The 25,415-nt window shown below is 45.1% G+C and overlaps 1 protein-coding gene across 1 annotated transcript in view; it reads right to left on the reverse strand.

Annotated features, from left to right (window-relative positions):
* LOC126292291 (potassium voltage-gated channel protein eag) overlaps nt 1-25,415 on the reverse strand; it is a 1,528,023-nt gene that overhangs the window by 1,293,474 nt on the left and 209,134 nt on the right. The window contains exon 3 of the mRNA XM_049986211.1: nt 3,200-4,341. Coding sequence (XP_049842168.1) covers nt 3,200-3,278 — 79 coding nt within the window. The 5' untranslated portion in view covers nt 3,279-4,341. The remainder of the gene's footprint in view (nt 1-3,199; nt 4,342-25,415) is intronic.

A 25,415-nucleotide genomic window follows, 5' to 3' on the forward strand; every position in this document is an offset into this window, starting at 1 on the left:
GGAATGGCTGTCAATTTCTTTGGCTAGCAATTTTTTAGAGCGAAGAGGAATTAGATTTTACTGGCTCCTGTCCCACTTATTGTCGGTAACGCAGGTAAGAAGTGAGGTGTTAGTTAAAGGATTTCTTTTTAAGCATCCTCAACGAGACGCTTCAGAAAATCACAGCTGCTCTTGCAATACTTCAGACGGGAGTTAGAAAACTGTTAACTTTCGTTACAAATTAATACCATCGACTTAATTCTTCAATCAGGCAGACCTCCTTTGAAAATAATCATCTATAATATTAAAGCCTAGGTTTGGAACACGTTGCGTTTACACAATGTACACGTCGTTGGTAGCTGAACGAGGTCATGATATTTACCATAACGAAGTTTACACTCGAGAAGCAACAGTTAGAATCACAATTGACAGCAGTGGTTACGTTATCGTCACCACTCATAAGTCACACGCAGAGCTACAGCGCTCGGCGTAGAGGGGTGTGAAGCATCGTGACAACCTTGAGCACATGCCTGGAAGGAGGTACCCATACAGTTGTAAAACAACCTAGGCTGCAGTAGACAGACTGTCATAAGAGCAGACTGCAGTATTTTTCCTAGTGGCGTTGGTCAGTTAAGTTCGTAACCGCGTTACCTGTACATTAGCTGTGTTGCATACCTATCAGGCGGTATCTCATTCCGATGCCCTTGCTTGCTTACGCAATGGTTGTTTTATGAGATTCCCTTAGAAACTGAAAGTGGTGAACTAGGTTTGTAGATAACTGAGGATATATAGAGATCTGCACAACCTATGGAACATTTTTTTTCTACGCCGTTATCTTTCTGTCTTTTATTTAAAAATAAACAGCATTTCTAGCACGCAGTTATGTAATTCCTTAGACTTTCCGGGCAATTTTGTGACATCTCGTTGAATCGGGTGTCCTGCCGGTGGTAGGAACGCGCCTACCGTAAGCGAACCTAGTAGGGTACGCCATGAAAGGGCCGACACCGGGGAAAACAGCGGAAGCGGGCGCGCACGGAAGACGGAACATCTGGCGACCAACCGACACGGTTGCAGCGGGAGCGGACGGAGTACGGAACGCCAGACACCATCCAGACATAAATACGGGATACGGCCAGCCTTTCGTTCCGTCACAGGAAGCACCTGATGAAGGCGCCCAGGTACCGCGTCGAAGTATTGTGTTAGAAAACTGCAGACCACCGGCAGTACACCCGATGCAACGAGACGTTATTGTTGAAGTTGTTAATGTTTAATTCGGACTTTACCACAAAATTGTTAATATGTAATGTGAAACATGAAGATGATGTAATAAAAATGAAGCAAACAATACAGATTTATCATATAGCGCTACATACACAGAAAGGTGAATTAAAAAACAAAATACAAAACAAATATATATCAGACATTGCTTCAATACTTCTTCACACTTAAATGAAACATGTCGAAGAATGTTCCCTTCAGTACAAAATAACTACAGTAAGTACTCATATGTTTCATGTTTGTGCACACAAACTGTACTTGCATCAAAAATAATTGCTTTGTTTACAAAAAAGTGAAAAGTTTTAACATTGTATTCCTAAGTTCTCGTTCCTCCCCTCTTTGAATGACAAAGTGGCTGAACGTGCCTGCGTATTGCGTTTTATGACTCATAAAATGCAATTTATATTCTGTAAGAGTATGCAATGGACTAACGCTGAATGATCTGTGGTTCTAGTTATATGCAACACAAACAGAAACAAAACGACGAGAAATTGGGGCAGCTCCAAGTTTCTCTCTAGCACAACCATTTATCTTTGTCTCCCAACCAGCGCTACCAATAGTACCAGTAATTCTAATATTTCCTGTGTCATTTATGTAGTGTACCACAACTACCGAATCGTAGTTTTGGTAGAGTATAATTCCAGCAACATTTAAAATCAGATAAGGAAGGAATACAAAAAAAAAATGTGCGTTGGATCTTATTTCATAGTGAAAATAGGTGTTGCACTGTGTTCACAACTTATGGGTCACACACCAACTTGCGGCGCTCAATATCTCGGAGCGTGTCAAGTTTTGCATCACATTTCTGTGTTGCCTGTGTTGCCTGAAACGAGGTACAGGTGATCTGCGTAACTGGATCCACCAACTACTACATGTTGTTGTTAATTTCCAGCCACTACTATTGACAACCAAACGGAATCTTGTTCCTCAGTACTCAGATGATAGACTCTAGGAAGAGTCTATGTTGTGAGTCCAGTGAAGCAGTTGATAAATGCCAGTTAAATTACTAACAAGGGAACCTCCCCATCCTAGCCCCCTCAGATTTAGTTATAAGTTGGCACAGTGGATAGGCCTTGAAAAACTGAACACAGATAAATCGAGAAAACAGGAAGAAGTTGTGTGTAACTATGAAAAAAAATAAGCAAAACATACAAACTGAGTTGTCCATGCGCAAGACAGGCAACATCTTGGATAGTGTTAGCTCAAGAGCGCCGTGATCCCGTGGTTAGCGTGAGCAACTGCGGAACGAGAGGTCCTTGGTTCAAGTATTCCCTCGAGTGAAAAGTTTAAACTGTTATTATCTGTTCGTCCGTCCGTCCGATGCGAGGTAACTGTGCCGTAGTATGGGGACGCTACACCTAAACAAACATCAAAACACACGACGTCAGTCGACTACAACGCACAGAAGAGAGTATTCCTGCTAACGTGGAGGAATCGGTTGACGTATGACCTTGTCATCAAATGTTTTCGGTTCCCATTGGAGAGCCAAGTCCTTTCGTCTATTAATCGCACAGTTTTGCGGTGCGGTCGCAAAACACAGTCACTAAACTTATTACAGTGAACAGAGACGCCAATGAACGAACGGACAGATCACAACTTCGCGAAAATAAAGAAAGTAAACTTTTCAGTCGAGGGAAGACTTGAACCAAGGACATCATGTTCCGCAGCTGCTCACGCTACCCACGGGACCACGGCGTTGCTGAGCTCACACTGTCCTTGATGTTGCCTATCTTCATATGGACTACTGAGTTTGTATATTGTGCTTATTTTTTTTCATAGTTCCACACAACACTTCCTGTTTTCTCGATTGATCTGTGTTCAGTTTTTTAAGGCCTATCCACTGTGCTAACTTATAACTAAATCTAAGGGGGGTGCGATGGGGAGGTTCCCTTGTAAGAACAAGATAGCATGGAAATATTAGGAAAGCAGTAAGGGTACTCACGCTGCGAGCTGGAGCGCCGGATGATGTTCTCCAGGAAGGTGTTCTGCGGCGCGACGAGCCCGCGCCGTCCTCCTGGCATGGTGCTGGCTTACTCCTGACGATGCCTTCTGCTGCCGTGTAGAAACGCCAAAGCACTGATACACGTATAGCGCGAGGGAGAAAACTCCCTGCCTCTCCGCCGACGTAATAGGGCAGGCTTCACTACACGGAATTCGTTGTCCTACTGGGCACCTTGTTCACTTCAGTTACGCTCTTTCCAAGGTAGCGAGAATAACTTTTGAGCAAAATTAAAATAAATATATTTTATCTCTCTCCGTTTCGTATATGGAGCGTTATATCTATAATACACCGTTTTGTTAGGACGAGTGCTGAAAATTTACTTCTTAAGCGGCTCTTCTTCGACGATTGCTTTCAGGCCAACAAGAGCTAAATGTAGCCCAGAATTATGTATTTATTGCAAAACGCAAAAAGTATTAACGTTTCAGGAGAGCGATTACTGTACACATCGCAGGACACACACAACACGAAAACATGTATCAGGCACTGTTGAACTTTTTATTAAAAATTAATTATTGTTGTTCTGTAAGTTATTTTGTTTACGCTCCTGGTAAGGGGTTGTCTGTACTCTCGTTCCTTCAGCACTTCAGCTGGAGGACAGATTTGGTAACGCACATGAGAGATTGTTCAGTAGTGTAGAGGTAGCGTGACGTCCGCTGCAGCTCACCTCTAACTACTTTTCTCCAGTTCGCGGAAACGCGGCACAACGCGTGCACCGATGAAGGGACTCGGGACAGAGACGGCAGACTGGAGGGGCTGCGCAGGGCGGACTGCGAGGGCGAGGGAGCGGGGACCGGGGTTCGGAGGTTAGGCGCGGCGGCTACCCGCCGTCGAGCTGTGCGTCTTGGTGGCCGCGCGGCAGCAGGGGCATGGCGGCGCGTGCGCTCGCTGGCTCAGCCGTGCGTTAGCAGCGGGGTCCGCCGCCAGGGGCGCTGAGGTCGGCGGGGCGGCGGCGTTTCGGCTGCGCTGCGAGCGGCATCTTCGGCAGCGGGAAGTCGAAGCAGGCGGGCGGGCGGCTCGCGCGGTCCATGACGGCTGGCGCAGACAGCGGTCGCGGCGGGCTCGGGCGTGGGCGCTCCCGTCACCTGCAGCGGCAAACACACAAAACACACTCGCCTCGTGTCTGGGTGCGAATCGCGGTCGGGCTATACAGGTTGTTCCAAAAAGGTACGGCCAAACTTTCAGGAAACATTTCTCACACACAAAGAAAGTAAATACACTCCTGGAAATGGAAAAAAGGACACATTGACACCGGTGTGTCAGACCCACCATACTTGCTCCGGACACTTGCGAGAGGTCTGTACAAGCAATGATCACACGCACGGCACAGCGGACACACCACGAACCGCGGTGTTGGCCGTCGAATGGCGCTAGCTGCGCAGCATTTGTGCACCGCCGCCGTCAGTGTCAGCCAGTTTGCCGTGGCATACGGAGCTCCATCGCACTCTTTAACACTGGTAGCATGCCGCGACAGCGTGGACGTGAACCGTATGTGCAGTTGACGGACTTTGAGCGAGGGCGTATAGTGGGCATGCGGGAAGCCGGGTGGACGTACCGACGAATTGCTCAACACTTGGGGCGTGAGGTCTCCACAGTACATCGATGTTGTCGCCAGTGGTCGGCGGAAGGTGCACGTGCCCGTCGACCTGGGACCGGACCGAAGCGACGCACGGATGCACGCCAAGACCGTAGGATCCTACGCAGTGCCGTAGGGGACCGCACCGCCACTTCCCAGCAAATTAGGGACACTGTTGCTCCTGGGGTATCGGCGAGGACTATTCGCAACCGTCTCCATGAAGCTGGGCTACGGTACCGCACACCGTTAGGCCGTCTTCCGCTCACGCCCCAACATCGTGCAGCCCGCCTCCACTGGTGTCGCGACAGGCGTGAATGGAGGGACGAATGGAGACGTGTCGTCTTCAGCGATGAGAGTCGCTTCTGCCTTGGTGCCAATGATGGTCGTATGCGTGTTTGGCGCCGTGCAGGTGAGCTCCACAATCAGGACTGCATATGACCGAGGCACACAGGGCCAACACCCGGCATCATAGTGTGGGGAGCGATCTCCTACACTGGCCGTACACCTCTGGTGATCGTCGAGGGGACACTGAATAGTGCACGGTACATCCAAACCGTCATCGAACCCATCGTTCTACCATTCCTAGACCGGCAAGGGAACTTGCTGTTCCAACAGGACAATGCACGTCCGCATGTATCCCGTGCCACCCAACGTGCTCTAGAAGGTGTAAGTCAACTACCCTGGCCAGCAAGATCTCCGGATCTGTCCCCCATTGAGCATGTTTGGGACTGGATGAAGCGTCGTCTCACGCGGTCTGCACGTCCAGCACGAACGCTGGTCCAACTGAGGCGCCAGGTGGAAATGGCATGGCAAGCCGTTCCACAGGACTACATCCAGCATCTCTACAATCGTCTCCATGGGAGAATAGCAGCCTGCATTGCTGCGAAAGGTGGATATACACTGTACTAGTGCCGACATTGTGCATGCTCTGTTGCCTGTGTCTATGTGCCTGTGGTTCTGTCAGTGTGAACATGTGATGTATCTGACCCCAGGAATGTGTCAATAAAGTTTCCCCTTCCTGGGACAATGAATTCACGGTGTTCTTATTTCAATTTCCAGGAGTGTATGTTATGTGGACATGTGTCCGGAAACGCTAATTTTCCATATTAGAGCAAATTTTATTACTTCTCTTCAAATCACAATAATCATGGAATGGTAATACACAGCAACAGAACGTACCAGCGTGACTTCAAACACTTTGTTACAGGAAATTTTCAAAATATCCTCCGTTAGCGAGGATACGTGCATCCACCCCCGTCAAATGGAATCCCTGATGCGCTGATGAAGTCCTGGAGAATGGCGTATTGTACCACAGCCGTCCACAAGACGAGCACGAAGAGTCTCTATATTTGCTATCGCGATTGCGTAGACAAGAGCTTTCAAATGCCCCCATACATGAAAGTCAAGAGGGTTGAGGTCAGGAGACCGTGGAGGCCACGGAATTGGTCCACCTCTATCAATCCACCGGTTACCGAATCTGTAGTTGAGAAGCGTACGAACACTTCGACTGAAATGTGCAGGAGCTCCATCGTGCATGAACCACATGTTGTGTCGTACTTGTAAAGGCAAATGTTCTAGCAGCACAGGTAGAGTACCCCGTATGAAATCATGGCGGTGAATCGAGGAAGTACACTACATACTGACGAAACTAAAATGAGCTCTAACATGGAAATTAAGCGTTTCCGTACATATGTCCACATAACATCTTTTATTTATTTGTGTGCGAGGAATGATTCCTGAAAGTTTGGCCGTACCTTTTTGTAACACCCTGTATACTTATATACACTGTGTCCGAAAAGACTTTCCCTGATTACATAAATTGATAACTCAGGCTAGAAGTAAGATACAAATATGAAACATGTGTCGAATTGTTTACAATTATCAAAGTTTTTTTTCTGTTTTAGGTTCGCAGTACGTAGGTAGTGGATGAAGTGCAGTGCCCAAGAAGCCATGTTAACCAATCAGCAGAAGGCACAGTGTGTCCTGTGGTACCATGAGACACGATCACCAACCACACTTCCAGACAACATTTGGAAGGAGTCCACCTGATGTCAAGAGCATTAAAGCCTGGTATGAGAGGTTCAAGAACACAGGATCGGTTGCTGACCTTCCGAGATCTGGTCGACCAAGAACCTCAGCAGACAGGGTGAAAGCTGTAAGGCAGTCTTTTCTACGAAGTCCGAAGAATCGGTGAGCAGGGCCTCACGTGATTTACAGACGCTAAAAAGCTCTCTCCATCACATTTTACACAAACTTTTATTGTTTCGTGCATACAAACTGCAAACCGTTCAGGCCTTGTTGCCCAATGACAGTACATGTCGATATGACTTTGCGGTCGATATGCTCTCACGTATTGAGGACGATGAAGGTTATCTCAGACGAATTGTCTTTTCCGACGAAGAGACCTTTTTTGTCAGTGGAGTAATCAATCTCCATAATGTGCGCATTTGGGGTTCACAACCCCCTGGCAAAGTCATGGAGTGCACTAGAGGCAGTCCAAGGGTGAATGTTTGGTGCCCGCTATTGCACGATCGAATTATCTGGCCATTCTTCTTCGCTGATGCTACCATCACATCTGCAGTGTATCTGGACATGTTGCAACTGTATGCTGTTTATCAGCTGCTTCAGTATCACCCCGATGTCTTGTTTCAGCAAGACGGTACACCGCCTCATTGGGGTTTGGACGTCCGTGCCTATCTCGATATGACCTTTCCTGGGCGATGGATTGGTCGCGATGGGCCAACGGTTTGGCCTCCACGCTCTCCTGACATAACCCCATTAGACTTCTTTTTATGGGGTTATGTCAAGGACGAGGTCTACCGAACACGTGTTCCAGATCTTGAAACCCTGCGGCAAAGGATTACCACAGTCGTTGAATCGATCCCTCCAGTGATGTTGGCTAATGTGTGGACGGAAACTGAATATCGCTTAGATGTGCTACGTGCTACCAAGGGTGCTCATGTGGAAGTTTACTGATGTGTGAAAAAACCTTTGATAGTTTATAAACAATTAGACACCAGTTTCATATTTGTATCTTACTTCTAGCCTGAGTTATCAATTTATGTAATCAGGGAAAGACTTTACGGACACCCTGTACGTCAATTTGCAAATTTAATAATTTCCAGAGAATGGAAACTAAAAGCATCAAAATTTTTGATACCATTTGTCGACAATACCAGCAGTATCATTAAAATAGGTCGAAATTGAGTGAAAAAAGTCGTGACTGCAAAAAAATATTTATTGGCAAATTTCGTTGAAAATGTGATCATCCCCAACCATATACATTGAAATATAAGTGTACAATAGGTTTAGAGGGATATATCATAGTAATAGTAACATACGTAATGCATACAATAAAACCAAAATTAAAAGAATAACTTATACCTATGATGACAGGCAGTGAATCCACGAACGACAACAGCTGGAGACACTATTGGAGTTGTTGGTTTGATATGCGGTTCTGTGACCATTGCATAATGCATTACATCAGTAATAGCCAATCAGACATACAAGAAGTAAAACTGGTACTAAAATGAAATATGCACAGAACATTTATGCGAAAGTTGATAACTAATGCAGATAGGTTAGTTCAAATGGCTCTGAGCACTATGCGACTCAACTTCTGGGATCATCAGTCGCCTAGAACTTGCAACTAATTAAACCTAACTAACGTAAGGACATCACACACATCCATGCCCGAGGCAGGATTCGAACCTGCGACCGTAGCGATCACGCGGTTTCAGACTGAAGCGCCTAGAACCGCACGGCCACAACGGCCGACAACTAATACAGAAATCGATACACTGCTTTGCATAACATACTTGCTATAAAAAACATTTCATCAGAATGCAATAAAAATATGTACAAGAGAGCCAAACAATAATTATCGGCTGTGATGACATCCAGAGTGATCTAAAAGTCCATAAACACTTGAAAATGTACTAATTCACGGAATCATGTGGGTGGTTCAAATGGCTCTAAGCACTATGGGATTTAACATCTGAGGTCAGCAGTCCTTAAACCTAACAAAGGACATCACACCCGAGGCAGGATTCGAACCTGCGACCGCAGCAGCAGCGCGCTTCGGGACTGAAGCGCCTAGAACCGCTCGGCCACAACGGCCGGTCTAGGTAGAGAGGTGAAAATGTACACACTGCCTGAAAAGATATGCGGTTTTGTTGAAATCAAAATCGAGTCCGAAAACTGGTCAATAGACAGCACTCGACACCATCACATCCACGGCGTTGCTTGAGCAAGCTTTATAAGACGAGCTATAGTGAGGGAGCCAGATGCGCTAGAAATCGCGGCGAGTTAAATTTACTAGAAAAGGGTCAGTGAGGCTTTACTATAAGAGTAGAGAGTGCGCTACTGTATCCTTACGATCTTATCACCAAGAAAAGTGTATTTGAATGGGTGCAGGTATTGTGACAAGTAAAACTGTGAAGAACATTGTGACGAAGTTCAAAGCCAATGGTTATTTAGACGATAGGTCCCATGCTGCGCAACCAGACACAGGTGCCATCGCTGCTCAGACAGTTCTGAAGAAATGGAGTCTTCGGCGTGTTCATCTCTGCATGGTGAAGTCAGCGCTCATGAAATCACACGTCGCACTACCATTCAATGTACTGTTGTCTACAGAACACTAAGGCGTAGGCATCCAATGCTATACGTACGAATCCAGCATCATAATCAACTGTTAGCCGCCATTTACGAGGTGAGGAAAGCATTCGTGGTGTGATAACTTTAGAAAATAGGGAAGATGACGAAATGTGCGGCTCCTCCCGCCGGGGGTTCGAGTCCTCCCTCGGGCATGGGGAGCTGGTTCAAGCAGTGTGTAAGTCTACGGACCCATGAACTCAGCAGTTTGGTCCCTTAGGAATTCACACACATTTGAACGATTTAAAAGTGAATGTCAACTGCAGTTAGCGCGTACTCTGCTTACAGCCACCGGGCACCATCATGGTGTGAGGTCTGAAGATGGTCTAAAACAGACCGACACCAGAAATGTCACAAAAAACAAGTCCGGTTTTAGGTAACAAAAAAAACCGCTCTGCTCCAAGAGAAATGTTCTCAAAAATTAAAGGTGGTTGTATAACGTAGTGTGACCCGATGAAGCCTATTTCACACTCTCAGGGCCTTTAGAAGCTCACAACCGCAGAAAATCTTAGAACTATCGTGGAAAAGCTATTGCATGACAAGAAAGTCATGGTGTGGTGAGGATTTCAATCGTGATCAGACCCTTTTTCTTCGAGGAAATGCGGGGTGCTGCTTTTCAAACTGTCAGCATGACAGGTGCCTGATATGTCACGGAACTGCAATTAGAACTTTAATTTTTCTACAAAAAATTTCATAAAAAATATCGCTAAATAAATGAAATAAATAAAATTTTCATTCCTAGCTTGGCTGATAATCACCTGCTGCAGGTACGACTTTTTTGTAGAGCGGTGCCGGCCGCGGTGGTCTCGCGGTTCTAGGCGCGCAGTCCGGAACCGTGCGACTGCTACGGTCGCAGGTTCGAATCCTGCCTCGGGCATGGATGTGTGTGATGTCCTTAGGTTAGTTAGGTTTAAGTAGTTCTAAGTTCTAGGGGACTAATGACCACAGCAGTTGAGTCCCATAGTGCTCAGAGCCATTTGAACCATTTTGTAGAGCGGTGCTCCACCCAATTTGCTTCACGTGTTGAAGATCTCTTTGGCACATGATTTGGTGTGGACCGCGTTCTGAGACCCACTTCCGTCGCGTTTGGCCTCCCAGGCCAAGATCCTTAATTGGTTGGGGGCTTACCTGAAGTCTACCGCAAAAAAAGTTCAAATGTGTGTGAAATCTTATGGGACTTAACTGCTAAGGTCATCAATCACTAAGCTTATACACTACTTAACCTAAATTATTCTAAGGACAAACACACACACACATGCCCGAGGGAGGACCCGAACCTCCGCCGGGACCAGCCGCACAGTCCATGACTACAGCGCCATAGGTCTATCGGCTAATCTCGCGCGGCTGAAGTCTACCGCGATCACCTGACCTCATTAGGAATGCTATAAGATAACATCCTGTGGTAATTTTTCACCATACGTAAGGATACACTATGTGATAAAAAGTATCCGGACACCTGGCTGAAAGTGATTTACAAGTTCGTGCCACCCTCCATCGGGAATGCTGGAATTCAGTATGGTGTTGGCCCACCCTTAGCCTTGATGACAGCCTGCACTCGCGCAGCCATACGTTCAGTCAGAAGCTGGATGTTTTCTTGGAATGGCAGCCCATTTTTCACGGAGTGCTGCACTGACGAGAGGTATCGATGTCAGACGATGAGGAATGGTACGAAGTCCCACAGGATATCCTATACGATGCAGGTCAAGAGTCTGTGCAGGCCAGTCCATTACAAAGTGTTATTGTCGTGTAACCACTGCACCACAGGCCATGCATTATGAACAGGTACTCGATCGTGTTGAAAGGTGCAATCGCCATCCCCAAATTGTTCTTCAACAGTGGGAAGCAAGAAGATGTTTAAAACATCAATGTAGGCCAGTGTTGTGATAGTGCCACGCAAAACAAGAAGGGGTGCAAGCCATTCCATGATAAACACGACCACACCATAACACCACCACCTTAGAATTTTACTGTTGGCACTACACACACTGGCAGATGACGTTCACCGGGCATTCGCCACACCAACACCCTGACATCGGATCGGCACATTGTGTACCGTGATTCGTTACTCACAACGTTATTCCACTGTTCAGTCGTCCAATGTTTACACTCTTTACATCAAGCGAGGCGTCGTTTTACATTTACCGGCGTCAAAAATGGGTGAAATGGCTCTGACAGCTATGGGACTTAACTTTTGAGGTCATCAATCCCCTAGAAATTAGAACTACTGAAACCTAACTAAGCAAAGGACATCATACACATCCATGCCGGAGGCAGGATTCGAACCTGCGACCGTAGCAGTCGTACGGCTCCAGACTGTCGTGCCTAGAACCGCTCGACCACGCCTGCCGGCTTTACCTGCGTGATGTGTGGCTTTTGAGCAGCCGCTCGACCATGAAATCCAACTTTTATCACCTCCCGCCTAACTGTCATAGTACTTGCAGCGGGTCCTAATGCAGTTTGGAATTCCTTTGTGATGGTCTGGATCGATGTCTGTCTATTACACATTATGACCCTCTTCAACTGTCGGCGGTCTCTGTCAGTCAACAGACGAGGTTGGCCTGTATGCTTTTGTGGTGTACGTGTTCCTTAACGTTTCCACTTCACTGTCATATCTGAAACAGTGGATCTAGGGATGTTTAGGAGTGTGTAAATCTGGCGTACAGACGTATGATACAAGTGACACCCAGTCACCTGACTACGTTCGAAGTCCTTGAGATCCACGGAGCGCCCCATTTCTCACATGTCTAATGATCACTGAGGTCGCTGGTATGGAGTAGCTGGCAGTAGGTGGCAGCACAATGAATCTAATATGACATACGTTGTTTTTGGGGGTGTCCGGATACTTTTGATCCCACAGTGCATGCAGTACATTATCGCTGGATTACAAGTATTGATGACGAATGATGACTGACATATTGAGCAATTTTTAAAAAACATAGTTTTGGCTAGGAATCAATTGTTACGGTAATTATTGCTTTTGCATCATAAGAATCGCCATCTGTGCGTCATTTACTGCTTTTTTTTTCAATAAAGAATGCGTGTTAATTTTTACCTCGGTGCCTACATTATCATGTGAAGTATTGAGGTTTCAAATGTTAATGGACTTTTGGATGACTGTTGATTTCCAGCATTGGAGATTTGGAGAAAACTGGAAAACCGTATGCAAGCAACGATAGAAATTCAGTGGCGCTGATGGTTACCATACAGGCGGCTAGGAAGTATCGTAATGAGCGCTTTAGCAGATGTTTTATCGTTGAGTGAAACCAAGTCTGAATTCCATTGTTAATAACAACAGGGGGAACTATTAAGTCTAGTAATGTGTTTAGGTCTGGCAGAGGAGCGACGGGGCTGGAAATGGGCTAGCTGGCCGGCGAGAGGCTAATGGGCAGGGAGCTGGCTAGAGAGAAGCACTGTACGACAAGGAGAAAGAGAAAGGGTCTTCTGGCGGGGGCGGGGGGTGGGGGGGGGGGGGACCACTGCGCCACGTGAAGCCAGCACAGGCACGGCCGCCTGTAATAGAGGCCGGAGGCCTGAAATGTGGCAACGTTACGTTAAGGCCTACCGCATGGCTGTGGCTATAAGGTAGCAAACGGAAGCAGCTGTTTACGTACTTTCGCGGTGTCTGTTTTATCCCGACATTACAGTGTAATTATGCTATACTGGAGTCTGCAAAAATTATAGCAAGTAGTCGTGGCTGCAGTCGGATATAACATAATGTAAGTATACAATTCTGTGAAGTTTGTAGTGTTCTTACATGTATATGTGCAAGTGTGCTACTTGAACGACTTTCGTCTACACAGTTGCAACAAACGTTCTACTATATTGTAGATATAATTTGAAAATAGTGTTTTGAATTCATAAATTTAGTATCAGAATCATCTCCTAAGTGATTTTGTGTTAATATTATGAATATTTCTACACATTTGATTCTATCTGTAGACTTGTGTTTCGTGATGTCCAAGCAGTAGAGAAAACCAGTCCACTCTAATGCTCATTTGCTATTTTTACATAACAGTATTTTGATTTAAGATGTTAGCAATTCATGCATCATTCTATTTGCAAATGCCAGAAAAATGTGTTCCTGGTTGCAACAGCAACTACAATTCCATCAAGGGAGAGGGTTACATCTCAGTGTTCAGATTCCCTACTGATTCCCTAACAGATTCATGTCTCTGTGGAAGGCCACTTACTGATATCTACAAAAAGCTGGTCTCCATTATGTATAACATATTGTTAAATAATTATACCAAACTCCAAAATGATCATTTAATATGTTCCAAGAAGAAGGGAGTTAACAGAAAATTTAAAAAAAATTATGAAACTTCTTTCTTACCCATAACCTCAGTCCTTAAATGCTCTAATTAGTACTGGCAAGGAGGAGGTGGCCACTATGAAATAAACTTTAATGCACTGATAAATTTCAGTCATGCTTCTTATGGAAATCCTACAGCAAGGTCCCCAGTTCATTCTGACTCAGAAAGATGTGTAGATTGTGTATGACCAGTGTTTTAAAAAAAATCTAACATACTAATGAACAATACACAAAAAACGTTCGTTAAAATTATTATTATGCTACCCTCATATAAAAAGGTGTGAAAGATATGTTGCAGCTGTCAGAAACTTTTATATTAGTTTGTCATTTATATTGGAAGGAACATGGTAATGCATTTCAAATAACAGACTGAAATAATTGCAAGTCTGCGAATAATGTTAATAGGCACCTCACAAAATTGTTTGCTGAACTTGTATCTCCAAATCTCGGGTAAGAAACGTCGTAATATACTGCTATGAAGCACATGTGAGTTATTGAAAAGTTCATCGTTGCAAGGGAACGAGAATAAAATGCGTAATTCCGACATAAAGTCGGCGTAATACTGCGGGAAATTACCTTTTCTAGGTAACTGTGTTATGTGTAGGGACCAAATCTACGAAAAAAGAAAGTGATTGCGTATTTATATCTGACACTTGGTCTGCATTCGACGGAATCTTAACTTCAGTCTCGACCCAGCTGGTCACGCTAGCCGGCCTACTGACGTCACAGGCTACGACGTTGTCAGCTTGACGACTGCGGCCTCTAATACAGGCGGCCGTGTCTCAGGACGCAGTCTGTGACCAAATTAAGAGACGCGGCTCTACCCCTCCAGCCGCCCTTTGAAGGGCCACTGCAGAACAGCGCACAATTAGAGCAATTAAGGAGGCAAGTAGCTCTCGTCATTACGTCATAGCAATAGCCACAGGTCGGCAGGAAGATCGGTAGGAGGGCACTAGGGAGAGGTCTGGCGCGAGATGCCGGAGGATTCGTCGCGGAGTTGAAGCTCAGAGAGGCAGCTGCCCCGGGACCCTCATCTAGTGGTGTGGATCGAATTCTAAGAGTAGACACGGCGGCGACTTCCATTGGCCGCTCACTGGAAACGTCTCAGCCAGAGCAGTTAGGATTTAATTTTTTGTACTTCTGAGTAAACGTCTTATTGTTAAACTTTTCTGGAGAGTTACTTGAATTATCTCCCAGGCTTTCTAACTTCACACAAGAGGTTATAACTCCTTGGTTAGTACAAAGGTCTCTCTCCCACTGCGGCCAACCAGCTAATCTGTGCTTACGAACCTTGTTGCTCAATCTCATATAAACCTCACGCTTGGGACGCGACAAGAAGACGAATCCAGAACTGCGACAAAGACTTGCTGTAATGAGTACTGGCATGCAGCTACGAAAGCTGCAGAAATGCATACCACTGGCGAATGAGACAGAGTCACCAACAAGAAGACGAGTAACATTGGCGAACATAATACACTACTGGCAATTAAAAATGCTAGACCACGCAGATGACGTGCTACAGCCGCGAAATTTAACCGACAGGAAGAAGATGCTGTGATTTGCAAATGATTAACTTTTCAGAGCATTCACACAACGTTGGCGCCGGTGGCGATACCTGCAACGTGCTGACACGAGGAAAGTTTCAAACCGATTTCTCATACACAAACAGCAGTTGACCGGCGTTGGCTGGTGAAACGTTGTTGTGATGCCTCGTGTAAGGAGGAGAAATACGTACCATCACGTTTCCGACTTCGATAAAGGTCGGATTGTAGCCTACCGCGATTGTAGTTTATCGTATCGAAACATTGCTGCTCGCGTTGATCGAGATCCAATGACTGCTAGCAGAATATGTAATCGGTGGGTTCAGGAGGGTAATTCGGAACGCCGTGCTAGATCCGACCACCTCAAATCACTAGCAGTCGAGATGACAGGCATCTTGTCCGCATGGCTGTAACGGATCGTGCAGCCACGTCTCGATCCCTGAGTCAACGGATGGGGACGTTTGCCAGACAACAACCATCTCCACCAACAGTTCGACGACGTTTGCAGCAGCGTGGACTATCAGCTCGGAGACCATGACTGCGGTTACCCTTGATGCTGCATCACAGACAGGAGTGCCTGCGATGGTGTACTCAAAGACGAACCTGGGTGCACGAATGGCAAAACTTTTTTTGGATGAATCTAACTTCTGTTTGCAGTACCACGATTGTCTCATACGTGGTTGGCGACATCGCGGTGAACGCACATTGGAAGCGTGTATTCGTCATCGCCATACTGGCGTATCACCCTGCGTGATTGGTTACACGTGTGGCCAGTAGTGTATCTTGAGGTAGTTGCTTTAGCTCTTCGAATATATGCGAATGTACTTGGTGTGCTCGAGGAATTTTTTAATGAAATTTCCGTTCTGACTTCCATTTCCTTATATTCCAATTTACGTTATAACTCACCATAATTAGCTTGAGCTTAATTTCTGATTGTGCCCATTCTAAGGATATAAGAAATTCTGTCATGTCTGCTATGCTTCGGGGTTTATTGTAAATCATCAGTTCGTAATTTAATATCTGTGACTGTTTAAGAAAGTTGTGGAAGAGCTGTCGTATACTTACTTATTATTTGAGAGATGATTTATTATGATTTGTTTATTTTATTTGTTACTGGCACGGATTCCTCGGGGTAGCAAGAACTGAATGTTTAGTCTTGTCAGTCTGCGGTTAAAATTTAAATGCTTATTTTCATTTAGCAACCTCTTATGGCCAGAGTTATTTGGTGATTATTGTATTGTATTTCTTACCATCGTGTGGACTAGAAATAAATGTGATCATTGAAGATCATGCAAGAATTGTGGACCCACTCTTCCATGTGATTTTCTCCTTATCCTTCCCTGACTCTTGAGACATCAGAATCTTACGACTGCAGTATCGGTGAGTCACAGTTTGAATCGTTCTACTCATGCTATTAGCTGGATGTAACAGTTTGAGGTAATGTGAAACTGAAGGACCACATAGGCTCAGTCGTAAGTGTAGTATGTAGTAGACTTTGGACTAGGAAAATTCAATCAGGCTACAGTTGAAGCTACGAAACACACTTGCGAAACATCCTAGAATATTGGTCAAGTGTTTGGGGACCGTACCATATAAGACTAACAGAGGGCACTGAACGGATACCGAAAAGGGCAGCTCGAATAGTCACATGTTTGTTTGACCCACTGAAGAGCATCCCGCTCTAAAGCCTGTGCGGACAAGTGTTTGAAGGTAGACTTAAATCTGCGTGTCGCTCCCGTAGGGATGATGAGGATAAAATTACATCAATAACTGTGCGCATAGAGGCGTTCAAACGGTCATTCCTCCTGTGTGCTAATGTTGAATGGAATGGCATGAAGCCCTAGTAAGTGGTACAATGCAAAAACCTTCTGCCATGCACTTTACAGAAGATTGCACAGTATGGATGTACAGGGTGGTCCATTGATAGTGACCGGGCCAAATATCTCGCGAAATAAGAATCAAACAAAAAAACTGCAAAAAACGAAACTCGTCTAGCTTGAAGGGGGAAACCAGATGGCGCTATGGTTAGCCCGCTAGAAGGCACTGCCTTAGGTCAAACGGATATCAACTGGGTTTTTTAAAAATAGGAACCCCCATTTTTATTACATATTCGTGTAGTACGTAAACAAATATGAATGTCTTCGTTGGACCACTTTTTCCGCTTTGTCGTAAATGCCGCTGTAATAGTCACAAACGTGAAAGTACGTGGTATCACGTAACATTCCGCCAGTGCGGACGGTATTTGCTTCGTGATACATTACCCGTGTTAAAATGAATCGTTTACAAATTGCGGAAAAGGGCGATATCGTGTTGATGTATGATCAAAATGCCCAACGGGCGTGTGCTATGTATGCTGCTCGGTACCCTGGACGACATCATCCACGTGTCCGGACCGTTTGCCAGATAGTTACGTTATTTAAGGAAACAGGAAGTATTCAGTCAAATGCCGAAGTAGGTGTTTTAGCTGCTGTCTCAGCTAATCCGCCATCAGTAGCAGACAAACTGCAGGAGAATCGGGAATCTTAAAAACGTCGGTGTTGAGAATGCTACATCAACATCGTTTGCACCCGTACCATATTACTATACACCAGGAATTGCATGGCGACGACTTTGAACGTCGTGTACAGTTCTGCCACTGGGCACAAGAGAAATTACGGAACGATGACAGATTTTTTGCACCTGTCATTCACCAACAGCGGTAACGTAAAGCGACATAATATGCACTATTGGGCAACGGAAAATCCACGACGGCTGCGATAAGTGGAACATCAGTGACCCTGGCGGTTTAATGTATGGTGCGGCATTATGGGAGGTAGGATAATTGGCCCCCATTTTATCGATGGCAATCTATATGGTGCAATGTATGCTGATTTCGTACGTAATGTTCTACCGCTGTTACTACAAGATGTTTCACTGCATGACAGAATGGCGATGTACTACCAACACGCTGGATGTCCGGTACATAGCTCGAGTGCGGTTGAAGCGGTATTGAACAGCATATTTCATAACAGGATTTCTTTCTGTGGGGAAAGTTGAAGGATATTTGCTATCGTGATCCACCGACAACGCCTGACAACATGCGTCAGCGCATTGCCAATTCATGTTCGAACATTACGGAGGGCGAACTACTCGTTGTTGAGAGGAATGTCGTTACACGTATTGCCAAATGCATTGAGGTTGACGGACATCATTTTGAGCAACTATTGCATTAATGTGGTATTTATAGGTAATCATGCTGTAACAGCGTTCTAAGAAATTATAAGTGCACAAACGTACATGTATCATACTGGAACAACCGAAATTAATATGAAAAAAAGTACCTACGTTCTGTATTTTAATTTACAAAACCTACCTGTTACCAACTGATCCTCTAAAATTGTGATCCATATGTTTGTGACTATCACAGCGCCATCTATCACAAAGCGATAAAAGTGGTTCAACAAAAACATTCATATTGCTTTATGTACTACACGAATATTTAATATAAATTGGGGGTTCCTACGTAAAAGAACGCTGTTGATGTCCGTTTGACATATGGCAGCGCCATCTAGCGGGACAACCATAGCGCCATCTGGTTTCCCCCTTCAAGCTAAACGTGTTCCGTTCTCTGTAATGTTTTCGTTTGACGCTTATTGTGTGATTTATTTGGCCAGGTCACGATCAATGGACCACCCTGTATACGTAGACGTCTACATGTATGAGGGCCGGCTGAGCAGTTATGTCTCCGAAGCTATTTTTTAATACTGTCAAAGCTTTTTTATAAAAATTCTTCCTACGTAAAAGAACGCTGTTGATGTCCGTTTGACATATGGCAGCGCCATCTAGCGGGACAACCATAGCGCCATCTGGTTTCCCCCTTCAAGCTAAACGTGTTCCGTTCTCTGTAATGTTTTCGTTTGACGCTTATTGTGTGATTTATTTGGCCAGGTCACGATCAATGGACCACCCTGTATACGTAGACGTCTACATGTATGAGGGCCGGCTTGGTACCCTCTGCCGATAGAGGGATCCGAATTGTAATGTGTAACATGGCGGTGTGTAAGTTAGCTATGTCGTTGCGCGAGGAACAGGTTAGAATTCGAAGATATCCTCCACCTATGGACCACTCTTTCCTTTAGCGTAACAATGCCAGACAACAAGCTGCGATATCTACAACAATGCGATACCTTGGGTTCACTGTCAGCGATTATCCTCCATAAAGTCACAACTTTTTCCTATCCCATTTTCATCTTTGCCGAAACTCAGTGCTCACTTTCGAGGATTTCACTTTCATAATGATGATGTAGTGCAATAAGAGGTCGGACTGTAGTTCCATCGACAAGGTCAAATATTGTACACTGACGGTATCAGCAACGGGTCTCTCTTTCTGAGAAATATATTCGCCGACATGGTGACTTCAAAAAAATGGTTCAAATGGCTCTGAGCACTATGGGACTTTACATCTATGGTCATCAGTCCCCTAGAACTTATAACTACTTAAACCTAACTAACCTAAGAACGTCACACAACACCCAGCCATCACGAGGCAGAGAAAATCCCTGACCCCGCCGGGAATCGAACCCGGAAACCCCGGCGAGGGAAGCGAGAACGCTACCGCACGACCACGAGATGCGGGCATGGTGACTTCAGTTGAGAAAGTCGCGCGGGATTAGCCGAGCGGTCTATGGCGCTGCAGTCATGGACTGTGCGGCTGGTCAAATGGTTCAACTGGTTCTAAGCACTAAGGGACTCAACTACTGAGGTCATCAGTCCCTTAGAACTTAGAACTGCTTAAACCTAACTAACCTGAGGACAGCACACATCCATGCCCGAGGCAGGATTCGAACCTGTGACCGTAGCCGTCACGCGGTTCCAGACTATAGCGCCTAGAAACACTCGGCCACCTCGGCCGGCGCGGCTGGTCCCGGCGTAGGTTCGAGTCCTCCCACGGGCATGGGTGTGTATGTTTCTCCTTAGGATAATTTAGGTTAGGTAGTGTGTAAGCTTAGGGACTAATAACCTTAGTAGTTAAGTCCGTTAAGATTTTACACACATTTGAACACTTTCAGTTGAGAAATAAATATGTAAACATGAAGAATAAGAGCTTGGAGAGTTCTCAAATAAGAAATTCAGAGGCACTACTTTTCAGCACGTCTTTGTAGACTCCTTAATCTGATTAGCTTTATAGCCATCCGACTGGTCTGTTGTGAGCTATAAAGACGTAGCGACAGCCCCAGAAATATTGCTATTGCTTGAAAAGAGGTACGTACTAATTACTGATGGGGAGAGTGGGAGTCCAACAAAATCTTACCAAATCTCATTTAAAGGGCAGAAATGAAAATTTCACGTCAACTTTCTAAGTCGGAGAATATACATCATTATAACGGGCAATATTAAAGTCTGTGACAGTTTTATGGCCTCACTTAACTCCGTTGAATGTCATACGCGTGTGTATTCACGGGATTCTTCGATCTTAAACAAGTGCCTCACAAGTGTCATATTTCTTTGGTGGAAATCCTTGCCGCGCCGGTCGAAATCGCCGCGTCGGTAAGTGAATCGGTCATGATGTACTGCAACGCATAAACAGCTGAAGTTGGGTTGTACATCACGAATTCAGATCAAAACCTTTACAACGCGTATTCAAGCAGAAGTATCACTCTCTTACTATCACGTTTTCTCATTTAGCGCAATTACTTATGCCTAACTGTGGACATTATTTATATGTATTGTAAGTAGGCTGTTTAGGTTTTTTTATTGGTAACGCCGCCGCCACGTAGCGCTCTGTATGAAAATCACTGGCTGTGCCGTGTGCAGTCTGTGGCTGGTTGGCATTGTTGTAATACTCGCCATTGTAGTGTCGGGCAGCGGCAGCTGGATGCTAACAGCGCGTAGCGTTGCGCAGTTGGAGGTGAACCACCAGCAGTGCTGGACGTGGGGAGAGAGATGGCGGAGTTATGGCGGAGTTTTGAAATTTGTAAGAATTGGTGTCATGAACTGATATATATATATTATGACTATAAAGGTAAATACATTGTTTGTTCTCTGTTAAAATCTTTCATTTGCTAACTGTGCCTATCAGTAGTTAGTGACTTCCGTAGTTTGAATCTTTTAGTTAGCTGGCAGTAGTGGCGCTCCCTGTATTGCAGTAGTTCGAGTATCGAAGATTTTTGTGAGGTAAGTGATTTGTGAAACATATAGGTTAATGTTAGTGAGGGCCATTCTTTCGTAGGGATTTTTGAAAGTCAGATTGCGTTGCGCTAAAAACTATTGTGTGTCAGTTTAAGCACAGTCTTGTAATAATTGTTCAAAGGGGACGTTTTATAGTATCAAAGACATTACGACCGCGAGAGAGAGAGAGAGAGAGAGAGAGAGAGAATCTGTGAATATTTATCTCTGACTCGTGATATAAAAACTCTGTGTATATACCAATACAGTAAATATTTCTGGAGTGATCATTGTGTTCTGCTCATGTTGTCAACATTAAACCAGGATAGTCACGTGTTTGCGGGACTTCGCAGCGCGTGTGTGCTTTCCGCGGCGTTTGATGTTAATAATATCAAGATTTTTTGTTGTGTTTTCACCGTTTTTTGATAGTGTAGTAGCGATGGTGAATTACTGATGTTGCGACGGATGCAAAGAAAAATATGGGAAAGGAGGGATAGCAACTTTTCACGGGTACTATGTTAAAAAATTTCGAGACGCATTTTAATTAAGGCTTGATTTTGTAGACCTGTTTTTTACGATTTTATAACTGTATAATAGATATTACGGCTCTTACAAAAGCTTACAAACAATCGCTTCCTCTCGTAAATTTCCTAGTGGAACGGGAATGGGAATGGTTTGTTGTTTCAGCAAATACTATCCTCCATGTATTTAGCAGTGAGTTGTCGATTATGTATATAGATCTGAAAGATGGGAGACAGATAAATTCAATAGAGTGGGAGTCTGTAATTGTCTTCGTATAATGTGTGTGTCCAAACCATTTTGTTTACTATAAAGCTACAGTAGGAGACCATGTCAAGTGTGTGTAGGACATGGACAATGATTATGTGTGATTTATATTTTAGTTTCTCGAAGCATGAACAACGAGTAAAGATATGGCTCCAGAAAATAAGGAGGAGTAATTTTCTCTTCACAAAATATTCCAGAGTATGTACAAAACACTTTGAAGAGGAATGTTTAGACATAGAAAAATTTGGACGTGTGTGGCTGAAGGTAGATGCTATACAAATATAACAATTATTTTTAATTATCCACTGAACCTACTAACAATTTCTGCATTCAGCTTCAATACATTTTCTGCACAAATCAAATAAAAAACAAGTGTAGCTAATCATAGTACACATTCATCTTCTCTGGTTTATTTTGCCTTCAGTTAATTTTCTTCGCCATTTGATGAAGAAGCGTAAAATATTAGTAAACATGTCCCCAAACAAAAAAAAGAACAGTAGTTAGCGTTCAAACTCCGTAACCGTTGCGTCGCTGGATCGAGTCCAGTTCGTACTTTTTTTTTCCAACACAGTCATTTTCTTTACTATTTTTATTACAACTGATATAATGGGAAAAATACATGTAATCGGATGAACTTTTATTAAATTTACAATGTTATCTGGCAGTCAACAAATTTTTATTATCACAAATAATACACACTCCTGGAAATGGAAAAAAGAACACAGTGACACCGGTGTGTCAGACCCACCATACTTGCTCCGGACACTGCGAGAGGGCTGTACAAGCAATGATCACACGCACGGCACAGCGGACACACCAGGAACCGCGGTGTTGGCCGTCGAATGGCGCTAGCTGCGCACCATTTGTGCACCGCCGCCGTCAGTGTCAGCCAGTTTGCCGTGGCATACGGAGCTCCATCGCAGTCTTTAACACTGGTAGCATGCCGCGACAGCGTGGACGTGAACCGTATGTGCAGTTGACGGACTTTGAGCGAGGGCGTATAGTGGGCATGCGGGAGGCCGGGTGGACGTACCGCCGAATTGCTCAACACGTGGGGCGTGAGGTCTCCACAGTACATCGATGTTGTCGCCAGTGGTCGGCGGAAGGTGCACGTGCCCGTCGACCTGGGACCGGACCGCAGCGACGCACGGATGCACGCCAAGACCGTAGGATCCTACGCAGTGCCGTAGGGGAACCGCACCGCCACTTCCCAGCAAATTAGGGACACTGTTGCTCCTGGGGTATCGGCGAGGACCATTCGCAACCGTCTCCATCAAGCTGGGCTACGGTCCCACACACCGTTAGGCCGTCTTCCGCTCACGCCCCAACATCGTGCAGCCCGCCTCCAGTGGTGTCGCGACAGGCGTGAATGGAGGGACGAATGGAGACGTGTCGTCTTCAGCGATGAGAGTCGCTTCTGCCTTGGTGCCAATGATGGTCGTATGCGTGTTTGGCGCCGTGCAGGTGAGCGCCACAATCAGGACTGCATACGACCGAGGCACACAGGGCCAACACCCGGTATCATGGTGTGGGGAGCGATCTCCTACACTGGCCGTACACCTCTGGTGATCGTCGAGGGGACACTGAATAGTGCACGGTACATCCAAACCGTCATCGAACCCATCGTTCTACCATTCCTAGACCGGCAAGGGAACTTGCTGTTCCAACAGGACATTGCACGTCCGCATGTATCCCGTGGCACCCAACGTGCTCTAGAAGGTGTAAGTCAACTACCCTGGCCAGCAAGATCTCCAGATCTGTCCCCCATTGAGCATGTTTGGGACTGGATGAAGCGTCGTCTCACGCGGTCTGCACGTCCAGCACGAAAGCTGGTCCAACTGAGGCATGGCAAGCCGTTCCACAGGACTTCATCCAGAATCTCTACGATCGTCTCCATGGGAGAATAGCAGCCTGCATTGCTGCGAAAGGTGGATATACACTGTACTAGTGCGGACATTGTGCATGCTCTGTTGCCTGTGTCTATGTGACTGTGGTTCTGTCCGTGTGATCATGTGATGTATCTGACCCCAGGAATGTGTCAATAAAGTTTCCCCTTCCTGGGACAATGAATTCACGGTGTTCTTATTTCAATTTCCAGGAGTGTAGTTCACTATCGACTAGTAAACGACCAAACGCATAGTGATACTGAAGATGTATGCTTGTCCGTATCTTCAAATTTGTTCGTATTTAATCGAAAGAGAACAAGAAATTGCTCCTCGTGAAGACGCTATTGAAATACAGTCGATACTGCATGATTAATTAGCAGCACCGATTTGTAAGGAAATGCTGCGTTATGCATGGTTTGCTTCCAAATTACCGTCTGAAACAGAGGTTTTTGAAAATGTTAACGAGTGTTGTCCCCCCACTGAAAACATCAAAAGACCTTGCGTATGCGGAAACATAGCATTTATTCAGTGTAGCTGTTGCCGTTTAACATTATGTTTTTTCATCTTTTTACGAGGGCTCGTTCCAGGTATGAGGGATTTCTCAAAGCACAGACAAGGATACATTTTCAGTATCACTTTATGCGTTTGTTCGTTTACTAGTCGATAGCTATGAACATTATATTAATTGTGATAATAAAAACTTTTAGAATCTCAAATAACATGGTAAATTTAACAAACGTTCAGCCGATTACACGTATTTTTCCCATTAGATCAACTGTAATATAAATAATAAAGAAAATGACTGTGTTAGAAACAAAAAAAACTGACGAACGGGACTCGATCCTGTGATCCAGCGATTACGGGGCTTGACGCTAAACACTCGGCTGCCGCCGCTTTGTGATAATACGGGCCACGCACTCGTGTGTATTTGACGACCGAAATTGTATTGGTTTTTTTTCCAATAACGCTTGAGGAGTATGCATTACTGGTTACACATTTTGTTGTCCTCGTGGAGTACTACGAGTGTACGAAGTTTGCGGTAAATCCGCGTTCCAAACGTCGTGGCCTACCCTTGTAAGTGATTTATATAAATCAGGAGATAGAAAACCTACTTGATCATAGAGTTCGAAGGAAGGTACACACAATGCTGTCTCTCAGCTACAAACTAAGTGTAATAAAGGTAAAGATTTAAAATTATCTTCGAAGAGCCGTTTTTGTCCCTCATTATCTGACTGCCTGTATGTCTGTCCGAATCCTT

Source organism: Schistocerca gregaria, chromosome 9, assembly GCF_023897955.1.
Source record: "Schistocerca gregaria isolate iqSchGreg1 chromosome 9, iqSchGreg1.2, whole genome shotgun sequence".
NCBI classification, from domain to species: domain Eukaryota; kingdom Metazoa; phylum Arthropoda; class Insecta; order Orthoptera; family Acrididae; genus Schistocerca; species Schistocerca gregaria.